This window comes from Oryctolagus cuniculus, chromosome 17, assembly GCF_964237555.1.
Source record: "Oryctolagus cuniculus chromosome 17, mOryCun1.1, whole genome shotgun sequence".
Taxonomy (NCBI): domain Eukaryota; kingdom Metazoa; phylum Chordata; class Mammalia; order Lagomorpha; family Leporidae; genus Oryctolagus; species Oryctolagus cuniculus.
In genome coordinates this window covers 19,249,401-19,268,455 of record NC_091448.1, presented here as the reverse complement: position 1 = coordinate 19,268,455, position 19,055 = coordinate 19,249,401, and the positions used below count along the sequence as shown (strand labels likewise).

The window sequence follows — 19,055 nt, the reverse complement described above, 5'->3', positions numbered from 1 at the left end:
CGGGGGTGGCGAGAAGGGGGCTCTGAGGCTGCAGCTGGCAGAGACGGTCAGCGTCTCCTATCGGCCTGCTCTCCTGAGCCCTTTTGCCCCTGCCTGGGCTGGGCCCTGGTCAGAGACCTACAAGGTCCTCAGTGCGCTGTCCAAGGAGCCTGGACCCCTCCCATTCTGCCCGGTATGCTGGGAGCCCCCTCCGGGGTCACCCCCTCCCGCCCCAAGCCTGCCAGTTATGGGGGAGGGCTGACCAGAGCGCTCGGTGCCTTCCGCCCAAGCCCCCTCTCCAGATGCCCCAAATCCCGCTGAAGAGCAGGTGAAAGGGCCCGTCCTTCCCTACCTTCCCTCCGGAGCTCCGCTTCCTCAGAGGAGCCCAGGGACAGCCCCTCCAAAGAGGTCTCGCTGCCTGGGCTGCCTGCCATGGCGCCCCCAGCCCCGGCCCGGGCAGCAGCCTCCACACGCTCGCTGCCCGACCGCTGCTTGCAGGCGGCAGCGCTGGAGAAGGCGGAACTCGGGGGAGCGCCTTCTGCAGAGGCAGCCAATAGCAAGGCTCGGACGCCCTGATCGCCCTGCCGATTGGCAGAGCCGCGCCGGGCGTTGTCGGGTGGGGTGGGGGCGGGAACGTGAGCAGGAGGAGGGCGAAGGCAAGGAGAGTACGCATCCAGCCCAAGGCCCGATGCCCGCGGTTTCAGTATCACTGTGGATGCAGAGGAGGGTTGGGGGCAGGGGAGGCGAAGTGTGATACCCCCTTAAGACAGCACGGAACTCAAGGGGTGAGGGTCCTGGGCCCATTTTGTCCATGCCCCCCCTCATTCCTGAAAGTCCCTTATCCAGCACGCTCCAAGCCACCTTCTCCCTGTGCCCTCTGTCCTCTGCTCTCTGTCCCGTGCCCAGGCCTCCAGGCCAGTTCTTTCACAATGACCCCCTCAGTCAAGGGAAGCCCCCAAGAGCAACACCCAGGCATCGGCCAGGAGGCCGTGGCGTCTTTGCAACCCAAAAACCTCCCTAGCAGCCGTGCGGCAACCCAAGGGGAGGATGGCACCACAGGGGCAGGGGAGGGGGCCAACCCCCACGCCCCATCTCCTGCAGATTTTCTGGGGTAACAGGCTGATCCAGAACAGGGGGCAAGCCAGGCATCTGGGAACTGGGGAAGGGAAAGAAAAGGCAAGGGCACGTCCCTGCAGCAGGAGTAAGGGTGGGCAGGAGGGAGGGACTTGGCAATTGTCCTGGCCCCGTGCCCCCACTCCTCTGAGACCCAGCACCCATGAGGTCACCACCAGGGCCCCACTGCAACCACCAGCCAGTGGGTCCCTGAGGAGTGGCACCAGGTTGCACTGCACCCTGGTTGCCATGGCAGCAGGCAGGCTTACACACCGGGACAGTAACCTAGGCATGCAGGAGAGATTTAAAGGGACAGCTCCACTGGAAAGCAGACCCACACCCCAGGCCTTGATGCAAAGAGAGGAGGGAGTCTCAGGAAAGGAGGCAGGCAAGACCACAGGTCAGGAGATGCCAGCGGTGAGACGGCTGAGCTCTCAGCCTGTGCTGCCACTCACAGACCCCCACCCCACCCCACCCCCGGGAAAGGGGCCCTTCCCCCTACTCAAGTAGAGTTGGCGTCTCTCTGCCAGGGGAATGCCCTCACACCACTCCCCTCCTTCCACAGTGGCAATGACCTACTGGGGGGGGGGAGGGGAGCGGGTCCTTGCTAGCTTCCCCCTTTGCCGAGCCCAAGGCAAGGGTTTTTCAGGGAAGGGCAAGGGCGGGGAGGAATAGCCTGGCTACAGAGGCGGGGGTGCAGCCGTCCCCCTATTAGTCCTGTAGGAAGTACAGTGACTGCCAGGTGACAAAGAGTAGGGGCCATGGCTAGATTTGGGGGGCCAGGTGGGAGTAGAGGGCTGCCTGTGCGTGTGTCGGGGGAAGCCAGAAGTAGCTGGTGGCACACCAGGGGAGCAGGGACCTGCACCCATACCCATACCCCTGGGCGCCACTCTGCTCTGTCCCAGCCACGTCCCCAGCAAATGGCCTACCACAGGGAAGCCACACTGCTGGGCCGCTCCTCCCCTCCCCCCCACCCCCACCGGGCACTATTAATGGGTTTACGGGGCAGTCCCAGATTGAGAGGCCTTTAATCACAGGCTCAGGGATGGGTTTAATTAAACCGCTTACAGTGGGGCCCAGGCAGGCTAGAGCAGGGACAGAGCCCCAGGGGCCCAGCAGGCTGGACAGGAGGTGAAGCCTGCAGAAGCTGGGGACATTGGGACAGCTTCTCAGTGGCCCAGAGGGGTCTCTCCTGGCCAACTAGGCTGTCACAGTGTCATTCACGGCAGCGTTCACTTTGCGGGCTCACTTTCCCAGAGGGGGTGGCATCACGCTAACAGCATGGGGAGCGGGAACACGCGGCAGAGTCAGGGGCAGGGCCCAGAGCCGGGGTGGGGGTGGGGGTTGGGGTGCTGTACAGCCAGAGGCCAGGAGGCAGGGTTGCTCCACCAGCTGGGTGTAGCTGCTACAGCCCTAGAGAGCCTGAGCCCCTGGTGCCGCGGGATCGCTGAGTGCACTCAAGGGGGCCCACGAACCCCCACGAAGAGTCCACACGAGAACAATTGTCTAGGGCCGGATTCTCTGAGATCCAGGACCAGTGAAAGCTAAGAACTCCAGTGCGGTCCCATCGCTTCACTCTCATGGGAACTGGGACCCTCAAAGGCACAGGGTCAACGCCAGATGAGTCAGCCGCAGCACAGCTGCATCGCTGCACACCCTCCTGCCGGCGACCTGCCTTCCTGTCACAGCCTCCCAGTGCCACATCAGCCTCATCACGGAAGAGGCCAGGCAGCTCCAGAGCTTCCCAGCTCTCCCGCGGCTCCGCCCCGGCCCCGAAACTTCCTGCAGAACCGACCCCGGCATCCCGACCTGGGTCCTTGTCCCCACACTCCCAGCTCCCTGTGCCCCAGCACCCCGGGGCCCACCTCCGACACTTGCTGGGTGGGGGGACACCACACTGTGGACTTGGCCCCACAGGGACCCCCATGGAGGAGATGGCCAGAGAGGCTGCCTGAATGCAAGGCCAAGCGGCTGTTCTCCTGGGAGCTGTGAAGAGCCTGGGGGCTGCTCGCTGCCCCCAATCCCTTGCCTGGCACCCTTGGAATCATGGGAATCAGCTGACATCCTCGCCCCCTTCTTACCAGATTCAGAGTTGGTGGCGGCAACTGGCATGGTGAGGTCAGCGAGGGCTGCAAATGTGCCTCCTGGAGAGGGGGAGAGAAGCATGAGAAAGAGGGGGGCAGAACCCCAGGGAGGGCCGGGGGAGGGTCTCCCCTTCCGGAGCAGGGCAGGGAGAGAGGCCCTGGAGCAGGGGCCTGGATTCCTGGGAGGGTGCAGAAGCAGACGCCATGCCCTATCTATTTCTCGGAGAAGGAGGATCAGAGGCTCACTGCATTGCCCTGGGTCACAAGGCTCCTAAAAAGAGGGGTGGGGGGCTCCAGAACTTGAGTCAAAAGCAGGAAGGGTGACTGTTCCCTGACTGTAAGCTCCATGACAGCAAGAAGCTCATCCATTTCCTTTGACCCTGGAACCCGGGCCCAGTGCAGTGCGGGTGCCCTACAAACATTTGTGTCTGGGGCCAGCCCTGTGGCCCAGTGGGTTGAGCTACCACCTGTGACATCAGCATCCCATATGAGCGCCAGTTCAAGTACCTGCTGCTCTGCTTCCTATCCAGCTCTCTGCCAATGCGCCTGGGAAGGCAGTGGAAGATGGTGCAAGTACTTGGGCCCCTGCACCCATGTGGGAGACCCAGATGGAGTTCCAGGTTTCTGGCTTCAGCCTAGCCAAGCCCCAGCTGTTGTACCTACTGGGGAGGGAGATCTCTCTCTCTCTGTAACAAGAGCTTTTAATTAAATAAATCTTAAAGAACATTTGTGTCCAACTGACAGAATGATATCCTACCTCTTAAGGCCTCTCTCCCCTCTCCCCATCTTAGCCCAGAGTTGGGACAAGGTGAGCAGGGGGCTCCAGGTAGCCTGAAACATGGACTCCCCTTTTCCTGGGCTGGCGTGAGCTGCTGGATAAAACCCTAATTCCCCAGTTGCCATGATGACAGGGGGCAGGGACTCACAGCAGAGGAGCAGGGGAAGCAGCCTGGCAATGCCCACTTTAGGACCAAATGCCTGCTGGGCCCCAGGGCGGAGGGGAGCCACAGCCACTTCATCTCCCTCCACCCCTAAAAAAATGTTTCTTGGGAAGACCTCTCTCTGAGGTCAGTAAAACCCTCTCTGCTCAGCTCCCCTCCCAGGCCCAAGCTTGTCACAAAGGCGAGAGGCAGGGCTCCCCTTCCTTCTGAGCCCAGAATGGGGTGCTCAGGGAGAGGAAGGACACCCCCCTAAGGCCAGCTCGCAGGGGGGGGAGGAATGCCCAGGAGCCGCTGTCCAGCCAGGGCCTCTGGGGCCAATCCCTCCATCCCTACTCCTGGAGAGCAGGGGGAGAGCCTGTTCATCCTCCCTCACCCCGCCCCCCCCCACCGGCCCCCACAACCTGGAACCTGAGGCTCTCTCCTGGCTGACTCTGCTCCTCCCGATCAAGGCAGCCGCAGGGGCACAGGGAGCCTCCAGGCCTGGCAGGGGGAAGCAGCAGGAGGATCCTGCATGGAATCTCCTGGCCCAGAAGTCCTGCCCAGGCTGCCCGTTTTCTCCCTGGGAAGTCCTTTCCCACGGCACCAGCTGGCTCTGCCCCACCCCCACCCAAGCCCACAGGAGGACATCGGTGCCAGGCAAGCCAGCCTGGCTCTGTGCCAAGGTCTGGGGCCCAGGCCTGTCTCTGGGAACCCTCACCTCGGCTTCCAAAAGCCCGGGCCCAGGTGCCTCCTCACCCTGGCCTCCCAGCTCTCCCAGGCACCCAGTGTCCCAGGCACTGTCCTCTGGCTTCCCACCCCCCCACCAGCGATCCACATACAAAGAGGTGGGGAGGAGACAGGTCTGACAGAGGCGCTTTGGAGACGCACAGCTCGTGGGCAGGGCCGGACAGAACCGAGGGCAGAGGCAGGGGTCTAGAAGCAAGCCGACCTGCCGCCCCCACCCACCGACCCAGCCCAACACGCCGGGCGCTAGGACCTTGGGGGGGGGGGCGTGTTTCGAGCCTCAGCGAAGGCTCCTTGCGCGGCCGCCAGAGACGGGGGATGAGGTCATTGAATACCCACCCCCCCTCACTCTAACCCTCATCCCCCCTTCCCCAGCAGTTGCCCTAACTTTGCACACTGGCTCCCCGGCGTCCTCCCAACCCCCTGGCCCCCTGAACTGGCCCCCCCCCCACCCACGGTCTGAGAGGCGGGAGAAACAGCTCGCCCCCTTCCCTCAACCCCTCCCAGGAGAAACGCAGGTGTCGGCCTCCCGGGGTCGGCAGGTTGCCTCGGGGACTGAGCGCCTCCTCCGTCTGGCTCGCCCACCCCCGGAAGCGCGAACCGCGAGATTCTTACGTAATGCCCGGCTTCCAGGTCCCCCCAACCCGCACAGCCCCCAGGGAGCGGCCGCGACGGTACTCAGACCCCCGCTTGGCTCCTCCAGTTCCCGCTGCCACTCTGGAGCGCTCAGCCAGGGGAGGGGGCGGGCGTCCGGGGCCAGGGGGTTTGGTTTTCCCTTTGAGCACCCCAGAAAGAGGGCCCGGGGGCGGGGGGCGGAGAAGAGAGACGGGTCTGTGGGGAAGGGACCCAGGGAGTTTGGACCCCAAGTGCCAGGACGGGAAGGAGGCAGGCGTCTGGGGTGCGTGCTGGCCCGGAGGTCGGGTTCGCGTACCTGCGCCCCGGGGAGCCCCTGGCTTGGGGCGGCTCCAGCGCAGCCCGGCGCTCGGCGTTTGTTGCTTGTCAATCGCTAGCCCGGCTCTTAAAGCGGCGAGGCCTCCGCGGCGCCAGGGGGCGGAGACAGAAGGGAGCGCGGGGAGGGCAATTCGGGGGAGGGGGCGAGAAAGCGTCCTGTCCTCGGCTGGCTGGGGGCCGCAGAGGTGGTGGTTAGGGGCTCAGCCCACGGCCCCCAGCTCCCTCCCTCTCGGAGAAGCACGGCCTGAGATCCGCGCGCCCGGAGATCCCTTAAAAGGGCCACGGTGAAAGCCACAGCCGAATGGGACCGCTCCTACTCCTGGGCTTGCACCTGCGGTCCAGTGCTCGCCGTCCTCGTAGTCCTTCCCAGCGAGGGGACAGAACGGGAAGGCATTAGAGTATCAGCCTCTACGGGACTCCGGGCAGCTCGGAAGAACTCGAATGGTGGGTACCTAGATCTCGCTCTTTCAAGAAATTTGCAAAGGAAAAAAAATGTATTCGTGAAGAGGTTCGAGACTATTTTAGGTCTGCACAGGGGAGTTGATCTTTGCCTCTTTTGTTTCTTTGTTTAAAGCAACTCTGCCCTTCCTCAGTGGCATCCGAAAAAGCTAATAAAGGGTTAACCCCATGGTCAGCCTGGGCCCAACCTTGGGCTCCACCCAGACCTGCTGGTGGATGATAGCGCTGGAAACCGCCTTTTCCAGCGCTGGGGCCTGTAGCGCCCTCGCTGCCCTCCCTGGCTGCTGGGCCACTCTATGACAGGCATTACCCTTCTTCCTTACCAACAGATCTCCCAAGATCAGAGATAGACTGCATCTTGGAGACCTGATGGGAAATCTTAGAAATGGTTTGAACCTAGGAATCCATCACCACAGGCCCTGGGGTCCCCAGGGGTCTCAGCTCGCCCCTGAACCCCGAAGGTATAGGTTTAAGAACAGGTACAGGGAAAAGCCAAGAGGGGCTGAACGCAAGACCAGTGGTTCCGTTGCCCCTCCTTACCGTCCCCCAATTTAGGGAGGGAGGAGAGAAAGTGAGTGCCCCCAGATGGTGGCGACTGGAATTGCAAGCTCCAGTCTGACCGCCCAGGCTTCCGGGAGCACAAGGCTTTGCCCTCTCCTCTGCCTTTAAGCAAGCAAACTCAGGAAAAGAGGGCCCCCTCCCATTATAAAGGCCACCTCCCACTACTGTCTGCCCCCCAGTGCACGGAGAAAACATCAGCTATTTGCATTTGGCATTTGGTTGGGGGAGCAAAGGATTTTAAATCTCTCCAAAATCGTTACCACCCCTTAGCAACCCAAAGCAAACTTTCAGTCCCATTCAGGATCCCCAGGACCAGATGGGCTCCCAAATCCCAGCCCTACAGAGGGGGCGAGCTGAACACGTGCTTTGTGCAGGCCACCTCTCCCTGCCAGTGAGCCAACAGGCGTCTCTCTGACAGGGCCTTCAGAACGCCAGCAGCTCCCATCTGTCCCGGGCCTTACAATTGATGGATTGTTGTGTTCTCACAGCAGCACAGTGAGGCTGCAGGCCGAGCAGAAGAAGCCTTGCCCGATGCACACTAGCATGCCCCCGTGTTGTTCCGGAAGGTGCAGTTTGTGTGACACTGGGATTAGATAGCGGTCCTGACCGCCAGGAGCTCACAGGCTGGGGTGGAGGTCCAGGAGGGCTATGTCACAGAGACACAATGCACTCTCTGTGGGTGCAGGAAGTGTTCCAAGCTGGGCTCCCAAAGGAATGAGGATGCTACTGGATGCTGGAAAGGGAAGCAGCTTTGGGGATCCACAGTGAACCCCACAGCACTGTTAGAGGCTGCCCCCCACCCCCAGCCACACACACACACACACACACCCTGAGTTTTCTCTCTGGGTCTGTGGTTAGCTCTGCCTTCCTCTTCCCAGAGGCCACAAGAGTGAAGGCACTGTCTCTGATTCCCCTAAAGTCAAGAGTTTTCTCTGATGAGTGTTCAGCCTGAAGCTTTGGCAATCAGGGCATAAATGGAACTAAAACTCAGGATCCATGTGAATTTCCAGTAGATGGACCAGAGTGATGTTGCACTTCTGGGAATGGCCAACAGGGGCCGCCATGCCCAGCCTATCTTTCTATCCCAGCCTCAGGGCTTCCTGCTTGTCTCCACTCCTGCAGCTAGGCAGAGTCTGTCTTAGGAACATTTTTTTCTCTTTTGTCTCAGAGGCAGAGAGAGAGAGAGAGAGAGAGAGAGAGAGAGAGAGAGAGAGAGAGAGTTCCCATTTGCTGGTTCACTCCTCAAATGCCCACAACAGCCAAGGCTTGCGGGACTCCATCCAGGTCTTCTACGTGGCCAGCAGGGACTCGGCTGCTTAAGCCATCCTGCTGCGTCCCGGGGTCTGCATTAGCAGGAAGTCAGATTAGGAGCTAGGACTCAAACCCACACGGACTCCAACGCGTACCACAGGTGTCTGAACCGTCATCCTGACTGGCTGGGTCAGGCACCCACCCTCAAACCTCTCCAGCTGGCTATAGTTTAGACCCTCGATGCTGAGAGAGAGAGAGAGAGAGAGAGAGAGAGAGAGAGTTATATAGACATTTGCTTATAAATTATTGTATATGTGCTACTGAAGTAATGTAGAATAGAAATATTCACATATACCACAAATTAAAAGATTATTTTAAAACTATAAATAAAAGTCCATACATTTCCTTCCCACCCAAAGGGTCATCTTGCACACCCAAGGTGCACCCCACTTGGGAAACCACTGTTTTTTTTTTTGTTTTTTTTTTTTTTTTTTTGACAGGCAGAGTGGACAGTGAGAGAGAGAGACAGAGAGAAAGGTCTTCCTTTGCCGTTGGTTCACCCTCCAATGGCCGCCGCGGGCGGTGCACCGCATTGATCCGAAGGCAAGAGCCAGGTACTTCTCCTGGTCTCCCATGGGGTGCAAGAGAGAGCTGGCCTGGAAGAGGGGCAACCGGGACAGAATCCGGCGCCCCGACCGGGACTAGAACCCAGTGTGCCGGCGCCGCAAGGCGGAGGATTAGCCTAGTGAGCCGCGGCACCAGCCGAAACCACTGTTCTAAAAGAAACGCTATGACCCCTCCCCAACCCAGCCTCAACAGAACAGCCAGACAAATGCTTTGCCTTCCCTTCAGAACCCCTTGATCCCCCTACAACCTCAGGACAGAGCCCAAAGCACCCCTCCAACAGCCTCCCCCCCACCAACCCCCAGCCGCCACCTGCCTGTGCTCTGGTCAGATTGCCCGGCAGGAAGGCAGAGACCAAAGGAAGCGGGCTCCTTGCCCTTGGGTTTGCTCTGCATGCCATGCCGTTGGGGTGGAATATTCTGGAACCAGACCATTCTGTGTTGAAATCCTGGCTCAGCCGGTAGTTTACGCTGGTTACATAATCTCCCTGGGCCTCCATTTCCACATCCGTGCAATAGGGCCAGCCACCTCCACCTTGGGAGAGGACAGATGTAGAGCAGCCGCCACAGTGCCTGGCATACAGAAGGCACTCTAAATGCAGCTCTGTGGGCAGGCTCGTGCTGGATGCCAGCTGGGCGGGGGGCTGGCATCCCTGACATGCCCTCCTGGGAAGGAGGACTCCCCCCAGGGCTTCTGGAGCCTCCGCTCTCTGGTGCAGGTAGCGTGTCGTCTTCCCACTGCCCACACACCCTGTGGGGCGCCGTGCCCAGCCTCAGCTAGCGTGCCACCCACTTCTGTCAACCTCTGTCCCTCCAGGTGCCAAGGGCTTCAGGGTGGCACCAGGTGGTATGGTCAGGAACAGGTGAGGGAGACATCGCAGAAGTCAGCGCAGGCCCGGAGGGGAGGGGAAGAATCCTGCTGCCTGTGCCCATAACCCAGCATCCACTGCGGGAGACTCTGCACACAGAGCCACCCTGGAGTGCCCCTGGAGGCCCAAATAGGGCAGGGATTTGTGGGAAGAAGGTGAAGAAGCAGAGTGTGCCATGTGCCAGCAGGAGCTGGGCAGGGAACCAAAGTAGCGAGCAGACCTGGGGAAGCAGGGAAGGCCCTGAGGTGGCTGTTTGGAGACAGAGGAATGTCTTGGCTTGAACTGGGGACCTGCAGGACTGTGTGGCCATACATGTACTCACTCACACGCCGGCACACACCTGCACACGCACTTGGCGCATGCTGCTTCCCTCTGCTGTTGCCCCACAGCATGTGCAGAGCAGACTGGGGCTGGACAGAAGGGAGAAGGGCCGTGGAGAGCCCTGGGTGACCTCGGGGAGCCCCCGGGCCTGCGCTCTGTCTGCTGTCGTGGGGGCAGCTAACGTCTGCGTCACAGGCCTGGGGAAGGTGGACAAGCGCTCTGTGAGCCAGGAGCGGGGCCAGGCCTCCCAGGCCAGGCCCTGCCCGTGCTGCAGCAATGCAGGGGCCCCAGGTCCAAAGCCATGACCTGCCCCTCCTGGCCACTCTGCCACCCGCCCTGCTTGGAGCAAGGGCTCAGCTCCAGGGCCCTTTGACGCCCTCCCTGCTGGGGCCTGGCCACCACAGGGCAGCCCTGTGCACCTCTCCTTTCTGAGGTACCTGGGGCAGCCCCTGCCATCTCCCAGGCCTTCTGGCTCCTCCACGTGCAGCTGCCTGCCCCGAGGTATGCAGGTATCAGCTTGGGGAGCAGGTGGCGCCCTGGGAGAATTCCTCCCCCACCACTGTCCTTTTCCAGGCATAACCATTGGAGGAGGGACTGTCCCCACCCCATCCCGCCCCTGTCATCAGGACGGAGTAAAGGGGGGTGCTCGCCATCACCCAGAGATGTGGGGTGCAGGAGGCCAGGTCATTTGTGCAGAGACATACACAGGCCGGGGTCTGGCCGTCTGGGCCCAGGCTCCACGAGACGCTGCGCCCCACTCACAGGTGCCAGGATTTGCTTCGTTTTGTGGGTGAGGAAGCTGAAGGTGAGAGGCGTTAAATGCATCGCCAGGGACCGTGCGGCAAGCACAGCTCAGGAGGACGGCTGGGGGCGAGATGTGTGGGTTCTCCGTCAGTGGGCTTTTGTTTGTTGCTAAGAACATGGAAAATCTGAGAGCCTGAGCCTGGCCCCTAACCAGGAGGCAATTACCCAGATAAAGACGGCTGGTGCTGGCGTTGTGACGCAGCAAATTAAGCAGCCGCCTGCTGCGCCGGCATCCCACAGGAGCTCCGGTTCCAGTCCCAGCTGTTCCACTTCCGATCCAGCTCTCTGCTAATGCGCCTGGGAAAGTAGCAGCAGATGGCTCAAGTGCTTGGACTCCTACTACCCATGAGGGAGACCTGGATGGAATTCCAGGCTCCTGGCTTTGGCCTGACCCAGCCCTGGCTGTTATAACCATTTGTGGGGATAAACCAGTGGGTGGAAGATCTCTATCTCCATCTCTGTCTCTGTCTTTGTCTCTCTGTTTCAAATAAATAAAATAAAATCTTAAAAGACAGAAAAGTTGGCCCTGCAGGACCACCTGGGAAAGCACCTGGTTGGTCGGGAGGCAGAGGGAGCTGAAGTCCAGGCAAGACCTTTTATTGCAGTTTCCACAGGGAGGAACAAGCAAAGCAGGTGAGCAGGGTGGGGCAGGCTTGTTCAGATCAAGTCAGCAGGTTCTGGGGCTTGAAGGCCAACCCTCGTCGTCTCGTGTTGGGCCTGGGATGCACAAGGGGTGGACAGTGTCTGGAGCAGGTCAGCAGAGAGAGGAGGTGGGAGGTGGTGGGCTCCGGGCTGTTTCGTAGACATACAAAAGGTGTGCTGGCAGGTGCGTCCTGTACTACCACTGGGTAGCTCTGGGCAGGACCACCTCCCCAGGATCAGCAAGACGCCAGCTGCCAAAGCATCAGGAAAACAAAGTAAAAGGGCTTGCAGATTGCCCACTCCTCCCCGAGGGTTCCTGCTGCAGCTGGGAGGTGGCCTGCCCCGCCCTCCCTCAGCTCCCCAGAAATCCATACAGAGAAGCCCTACCCAATCCTGTAGATTCTGTCTCCCAGGCAAGGCAGTGGGTTCACTCAGTGGGCAGTGGCTGTGGGACTTAGCGAGTGACATTGTCCCCTCTCCTCTCGGGGAATTCACCCCGGCACAGGACCTGGCAGAATACCCAGAAACATCATTAGAGACACCTGTTGCAACACGAGCCCCAGGAGCCCAGAGCGGGACAGGGAGGTGTCAGAGAAGTGTTTCCTCAACGGGCCCCAGTGAGATCTCGCAGGGCGCAGGGGCACAGCGGGTCATTCCCAAGAGAAGGAACAGCACAAGCAGAGGCGACGGGGTGTGGCAGCGCGGGACTATCACAGAGGCCACTGGCGCGTAAGAGGCGAAGGCTGGGATGGGCACAGCGGGGAAGCAGCAGAGGTGGCTAAAGGGCCGGAGAAATGCCAGTGGCTGGGACAAGTTCATGATGAACTGCGAGCCAGGCTCCGAAGGGGAATCGCGGCGCGAGGACATTATGTGAAGCGGGCAAAGCACCTAGTCTTTAACTCCGTTATTTGAAGTTCCAGCCTGGGCAAAACTGAGAGATCAGATCCAGGGTATGGTCTGTGTCTTTGCTACGTGGGTGGTGACATATTTGTCAAAAGTCACCACACCACACTTCCAATGGGGAGATTGTACTGTGTGCAAATTATTCGTCTATGAAGTTTATTCTAAAGTTTTTTTTTTTTTTAAAGTAGGCATGTAACAGGATCCATGTACCAAGACAAGACACCAAAGCCTTTTAAGAGGAAGTAGTCTTTAATTATGCCAGCAAAAGGCCCAGGTGGAATTTCTTATCCAAAATCCTGAGCCCCAGAGAAAGAAAGGTTCCCCCTTTTATATGGTTTTGAGGTAGGCAGGCTTAGAGGATAAAATTAATTAGATTTGTGGGCTGAAAGACCATGCCTTCACCACGCCCCTGTGTGATCTCATGCCCCTACCTGACCCCACCTGTATGCCCACCTGCCAATCAGGCTACATAACCACGCCCCTTCGGAAGTGGATAAAAGGCCTGAAACAGGCCGCATGGCTTTTTGCCCTTTTTCGCCATTATGGACCTGTGTTGCCCCGTGCCTTCAGGGCACGTGGGCTTCGGGCACCTGCGCTCTCTCCCTCTGCTTTGCTGCCCGTGGTAAGCTGTTTGTAGCTGCTCAAAACCGAAGGCTTGCTACACGCGGCCTTTGGCCTGCTTTCTGCTTGGCATGGATTCCAACTGAATTTTCCGGACTTTCCCTTCTCCCTTAGATGAATGCCCTCACTCCCCTATGCACTTCTCTCACTGAATAAAAAGCTTAAAACTTACCATGTTGCCTGGTTCATTTGAGCCAGTATTCAGAATTCGTCTCAATAAATGGCAAGAGCCCACATGGTTTATTAACATGGAAATACTAAATAGGCAAATCAGTATCATTTTAGCCTCTTTGTCTCCCTTGCATGGTTACCTGTGTACATTGGATTGGATAGTCTAACAGGAATTGGTATAGGACTGCACATGGGTATATGGTTGTGGGAGATGTCCTTCTCCACACACGTACTGAGCCGTACCTGTCTGGCAAATATTAACACCACCACTCTGTACCAACAGAACCTAAAATGGTTACATATAAGCCGATAGACTGCAGGTGAAGCATTCCTAGGCAAGCAAATAACAACCACATTTCACTCCCAGGACAGGTTCCTCCCCTCTTCTTCTGACCTTGGGAAGGCATTTACCATATGTCAGTTAGAAACTAATTTAGGGGCCAGTGCTGTTGGTGCAGTGGGCTAAGCCTCCGCTGTGGTGCCAGCATCCCATCTGGGTGTGTCATTGGCTAGAGCAGGAGGATAGATTTCCTCTCCAGATCTGAGTCAGTCCTGAACTCAAATCTCGGTCCTTCCCCTGACCTTGGGTAGTCTCATAACTGCTCTAAACCTGTATCTTGAAATGCTAAAGGAAGTAATGCCCACAGGTGTCACCTAGGTGACACGAGAGTACCTGCAACAGAATTCTCAGCCAGGGGCTGGTGCTGTGGCGTAGTGGGTAAAACCATTGCCTACGGTGCCCGCATCCCATATGGGTGCTGGTTTGAGTCCCAGCTACTCTACTTCCGGTTCAGCTCTCTGCTACAGCCTGAGAAAGCAGATTTATTTAATTTATTTGAAAGAGTTACAGAGAGGCAGAGAGAGAGAGAGGTCTTCCATCTGCCTGTTTACTCCCCAGATGGCTGCAACAGCGGAAGCTGTGCCAGTCCGAAGCTAAGAGCCAGGAGATTCTTCCAGGTCTCCCACGCGGGTGCAGTGGCCCGAACACTTGGGCCATCTTCTATTGCTTTCCCAGCCTGTAGCAGAGAGCTGGATCGGAAGAAAAACAGCTGGGACTCAAACCAGTGCCCATATGGGATGCTAACACCGTAGGTGGCAGCTTTACCCGCTATGCCACAATGCCAGCCCCTACATACAGGATTCTTGTGGTTTCTTTTAGTGAGCCTCAGCCCCCTGAGCCTCTTGCTCCAGCGTCTCCGAGCACGAAGCACCTTCTCACTCTGGGTTAGGTAGGCGAGCTACCCAGCACCATCACACACACACTCCCACTCCCTCAGAGCTTGACAGGTTCTGGAGTGAGCAAAGGACCATGAGAGCACTTGGTGCCTGCACGTGAACCCTCAGGTCCTCACAGCCAAGTCGCAGAGGGAACACATCATTGCCGTCGGGGTGGGGCAGGGGTGGGGCTCCACATGGGGCTTGTGTCTTGTTGGTGTCTAGGTGCACCTGCCTCCAGATGGCCTCCCCACCTGCACTATGGACCGGGTCTTGTTTTTGTGAAAAGTCTGTCTCTGATGTAGTCTTGGTCTCACTTGGCTACTGAGCCATCCCATAAACTTCAGTGACATTGACACTGAATTTCTCACCCCCTCCTTGAGAGAAGGTTTGAATACAGAGAGGGTCAGGATGGAAGGAGATGGGTGTGGGGAGCAACTGGGAGCAACTCGGACTAGACTAAGTTACTGGAATTAAGACTTATTCTATGCATCTGCTCTCCCACAATATGGCACTGGGAGAGGAGGCAACAGCTTCTACCCAGCTGCCTCTCACCAACTTGACAAGCTGCAGGAGCTGCTCCTGATTGGAGGAGAGCAGCGTACTCGGCGTGTGGGTAGCAGAGTTGGGATTGGTGGAAGAGGACTATAAAGGAGGAGAGAGACAACATGCACCAGGAACATCTAAGAGGAACATCTATCTGAAGGAACACCTGTGCAGCCCCCGAGAGAGCCGGCCGGCGGTGTGCCGCTCCCCCGCGGAAGTGGGGAATGTGGCAGGGGGAACCGCACTTCCACGGAGGTGGAAGGGTCGGTAGCCAACCCGGGAAGAACCAGCAGCAAACCTGGGGAGGGCTGAGCAGACGAAAGAACAATGCAGGGTCCTGTGTCGTTCCCCCACGAAGACGGGGAGCGACATAATGGTGCCGTGACTCGGATATGAAGCCTAGGCAGGGTTTAGTGTCGTTCCTCCGCGAAGAGGGGGAGCGACAGATGGGGGCTCCCACATATTCACCCCCAGGATGTGCCAGGAGTTATTCAGGGGCTGAGCTAGATGACCTAAATCAGTCTTTGAGTCTCATGCTACAGGTGTAGTCAGCTCCACTTTCCAGTAGTCAATGTGGAAGTTTGGGGAAGATATTGTCCCTCCACCAAGGTCACACAGCCAGGAAGTGGTGATGTCAGGATTCCCGCCCGAAAGCCCCTGCTTTTTCAACGGGGCCCCTTCCAAAAGTGAGATGGCCATGAAAAATCGGCGGACATTTCCTAACTTTGCCTCAGAAGGGCAGCAGTGCCCAGTGGGCAGAGAGGAGCTGATGACCCTTCACTGCAGCCAAGACCCTCCACTGCCCTCCATGAGCCCACCAAAGGGCTCCCAAATGGCAGTGCAGGCTGAGTGGCTAGACCTGCCATCCTCCATCCTCCGGGACAAGCTCGTGGCATTCCAACAGAAGGGGACAGGGGAACACTGGCAACAGTTTACTCACTAGAGCCTGTTTCTCAAAGCATGTTTCAAAAAAGCTTCATCTTGCAACATTGTACTCAGAGGACCAGGCAGCCTGGTCCTCTGAGTACAGATATTTGAATATGCAACATATGCAAATGTACATTGTTTGGGCAAGGAGGGCCCTCCTACCCTCTCCCCCCCCACACACACACACCTTTCTCTATCTTGGACATACCCCCAGCTCTTGCAATAAAAGCCCTGGCAAGTCTCAGGAAGGTAGTTTCTTTAGAGAACTAAACCTTCCTGCTGTCCCCCTTACTGTCACAAGTAAATGAAGTTTTCCTCCTAGCAGCTGCCCCTGGAGGCTATTTGGCAACACCCCAAATGAACAGACCTCCCATGTCTGCCAAAATCCTCAAGGTACAAATAGCAACGGCAGCCCTTCCCCCTTCAGCCAGGCTCGCACAGCAGCCCCACAGGGACAGAAGGTACCTGGGGTCCAGCTGGATGGGAAGGGGGCATCTGGTCTGCAGTAGAGTTCCCCACCCAACCCCAAGAATTGCTCCTGGGTGGAGCCAGGGCAGAGTGGATTAAGCCTCTGCCTGCAGTGCCAGCATACCATATGGACTCCGGTTCCAGTCTCCACTGTTCCACTTCCAACCCAGCTCTCTGCTGCTGGTCTGGGAAAGCAGCAGCAAACAGCCCAAGTCCTTGGACCCCTGCACTCACGTGGGAGACCCAGAAGAAGCTCCTGGCTCTTGGTTTTGGATCGGCCCAGCTCCGGCTGTTGTGGCTATTTGGGGAGTGAACCATCAGATGAAGACCTCTCTCCTGTCTTTCCCTCTCTTTGTAACTCTGCCTCTCAAATAAGTAAATGAATCTTTAGAATAGCTCCTGGGAAAAGCATAGTCCCTTAGCTGTCCCAGAGATGGGACAAGTCTTCCCTAGGATGGGTAGACTTGGAGCAAAAAGTTACCTGACCCCCCAGTGCCTCCCGCCTCCGCCACCCACCCCTCCAAGCCCCGGCAGGCACTGTACCCCAGGCAGGACAATGGGCAGCCCGTGTGCTTCCACCCCCACCTTCTCTCTGTCCAGCCCAGAAGGAGGCCGAGCTGGGAGTGCAGCCCTAGAAGAAAAGGGGCAGGCATCGGAAGGCATATAAATGGCCGGGAGGTCCCGGCCCGAGAATTTGCTGAGCCGCTCTGCACCTGTCCAGCACCATGGTAATGTCATCAGCCGGGTCCGGGAGCACTAGCAGTAGAATTCCCTGGAAGCTTGGGGATGGCACCAGGGGCATGAAGCAGTGAGGCCCAGACTGCTGCCAGGGCTTCCTGTCACTACTTGGGGTGGAGCGGAAGAGGAGAGTTCCTGGCTGCGAGAAAGCTGAGGGGCTCCAGGCTCTGGGGGTTCATGCCAGGTTCATGGGTGCCATGGTCTGGCAAACACTGGGTGCCTCTGATTCTGGCTGGGCGTGCCTGTGGTACTCCCCAGGCTGGCAGTGGTCAGTTATTCACTCACGTCTATTGCTTAGCACTAACTAGGTGCCCCGCACTCTTCTAGCTGCTGGTGATACCTCAGCAGACAACGCAGGCCGAGAGTCCAGCGGCCGTGGCGCTACCTTGAGGGAGCAGGTGTGGGAGGGAAGGGACTCAGACAATAACGGAACGAAGTGCAACAGGGACACCCGCAGGACGAGCTGGGGGGAGTCAGGTGGGGCCCTTGCTGGCGCCTAAAGGGTCTGGAGGAAGAATTCCTGGGCACGGAATGGCGTGTCCAGTATTTCTGAGGAACTGAGAGGAGGCAAGGGAGAGGCTGGGGAAGGATGAGCAGAGAGTTTGCAGGCGAGGCCAGCGCGATCCGGAGGCTGGGCAGTGGCTCTGTGCCGCCCTCCTGCGTCCAGCGCGGGCCTCCCCGTCCTTTTTCACCTGGGTGTCTCGTGTGCACCGCTGTGCACGTACAGGTGGGCACCATTGTCCCTGGGCACCAGTGCACCTTTGTGAGCCCCAGAAGCAGACCCGTCCCTGGATCCGACAGGCCCCGCAGCACAGCCCGACCAGCCCGCGAGCGCCCCCAGCCGTTGTACGGCCGCACCTGCCCGGAGTCACGTGGTCGCCCACGGCGCTGTCTGCCCCGCCCCTGCAGACTCCGGCTCCGCGCTGTGCGTGCGCACTGGCCCTGCTGTGCCTGCTCTCGCTGCTGCTGCTGCCTGAGCGCACCGCGGGTGACGTGCTGCTTCTGGCTGTGGACACCCCCAGGCCCAGGGTGGCCAGGTGGCTGAACCTAGGCCCACTCAACAAGTACGTGGAGAAGATCTTCAGCGGCAGGTGGGCCAGCGCCGGTAGGGGGGGAGGAGTACGGGAGGGAGCGGGAGGGGGAGGACGCGGACGCCCCCTGGCCTCCCCTGCGCTCGCCGCGGCGCCGTGACCACTACACAGACGTGTTCCCCAGTTCGAAGAAATACAAAACCCCAAAGAAAACCGCCGACACCACGAAATTCCCTCCAACGAACGCCACGAAGTCGCTGCCGCCGAGCACCGCGACCCCGCGACCACCCGCCTCATCCCAGGGCCCCAGGTAGGAGCCCCTGGACCCTGCTGGCACCGAGTCGGGGGCCTCAGAACCGGGGCCACGTGGACGGGCCCTGGGGGGTCGGGGGGATCCCTGGGCCCCAGAGATGTTCTTCTCCAGGCCTGGCCCTGCCCTCTGGATGCCCGACCCCTGAGTGGCCACCAGCCCCTTTCGTTGTGAGACCAACTCTTTCCACCCCTGGGGTGAGAACAATAAAGCAGCAAAAGCTCTGTGGCTTCATGGATTTCTTGGGGCTGGGGTGGACGGGGACCTTGGAGCTGCCTCTCTGGAGACAGAAAGACCTCAGTGAGGGGCCTTCCTGCCTACCCATGCACACCACTCCTGGAAGGACCCCTCCTCACCCACATACACTCTGCCTGGCGGTTCTGGGTGGAGGGAGAGCAGGGGGGTCCCAGCAACCTCGTAAGAAGGGTTTTGGACCCACACACACGCACGCACACAGAGACAGACCCCCGCTCACACACTCACATGCATCCCCTACAGGGTCTGCACTGACCAGGCTTGTCTCAGTGATGGCCCAGGGACCCACAGAGGGGCTTGCCTGCCCCTCGGGGAGCAGGGCTTTGGGAGCCCCTTTGCCTCCTGGAGCGTCTCAGCCCCTCTGGTAGTGAATAGAACAGGGGAGGGGGCAGGGCCTGTGGGGTGGAGGTGAGGGCTGTCCCTGAAAAGCTGGGGGTAAGGCTGGTGCTCGCTTGTGGGGGTCACAGCCATGGGAGAGGCCCTCGCTTGGCCAGACTCTCATGCCGCAGTGTGTGTTCTTCATCCACCGGTGTCCCGGTCCGGGAAAAG

The 19,055-nt window shown here is 59.0% G+C and overlaps 1 protein-coding gene, 1 long non-coding RNA gene and 1 other non-coding gene across 4 annotated transcripts in view; 1 reads left to right on the top strand and 2 right to left on the bottom strand.

Annotated features, from left to right (window-relative positions):
- Positions 1–5,903, bottom strand: part of MPP2 (MAGUK p55 scaffold protein 2) — a 29,269-nt gene extending 23,366 nt beyond the window's left edge. The window contains exons 1-2 of one of the 2 annotated variants that reach the window (XM_008271563.4): positions 5,772–5,903; positions 3,174–3,236 (exon numbers count right to left, since the gene is read on the bottom strand). In XM_008271563.4, coding sequence (XP_008269785.2) covers positions 3,174–3,204 — 31 coding nt within the window. In that variant the 5' untranslated portion in view covers positions 3,205–3,236; positions 5,772–5,903. Of the gene's footprint in view, positions 1–3,173; positions 3,237–5,455; positions 5,480–5,771 lie in introns of those variants that run through there. The other variant, XM_070060633.1, reaches the window with a different exon arrangement.
- A 193-nt stretch (positions 5,904–6,096) lies between these two features.
- Positions 6,097–18,478, top strand: LOC103351577 (uncharacterized). Its single transcript, XR_011383449.1, has 4 exons — positions 6,097–6,235; positions 16,773–16,900; positions 17,820–18,001; positions 18,126–18,478. It is a non-coding gene; the product is annotated as an uncharacterized protein (transcript).
- LOC103351578 (uncharacterized) lies at positions 11,263–17,754 on the bottom strand. The gene is made up of 3 exons (XR_007911535.2): positions 17,603–17,754; positions 11,709–11,829; positions 11,263–11,572 (listed from the first exon to the last, which is right to left on the bottom strand). It is a non-coding gene; the product is annotated as an uncharacterized lncRNA (long non-coding RNA).
- Positions 18,479–19,055: the final 577 nt, after the last annotated feature.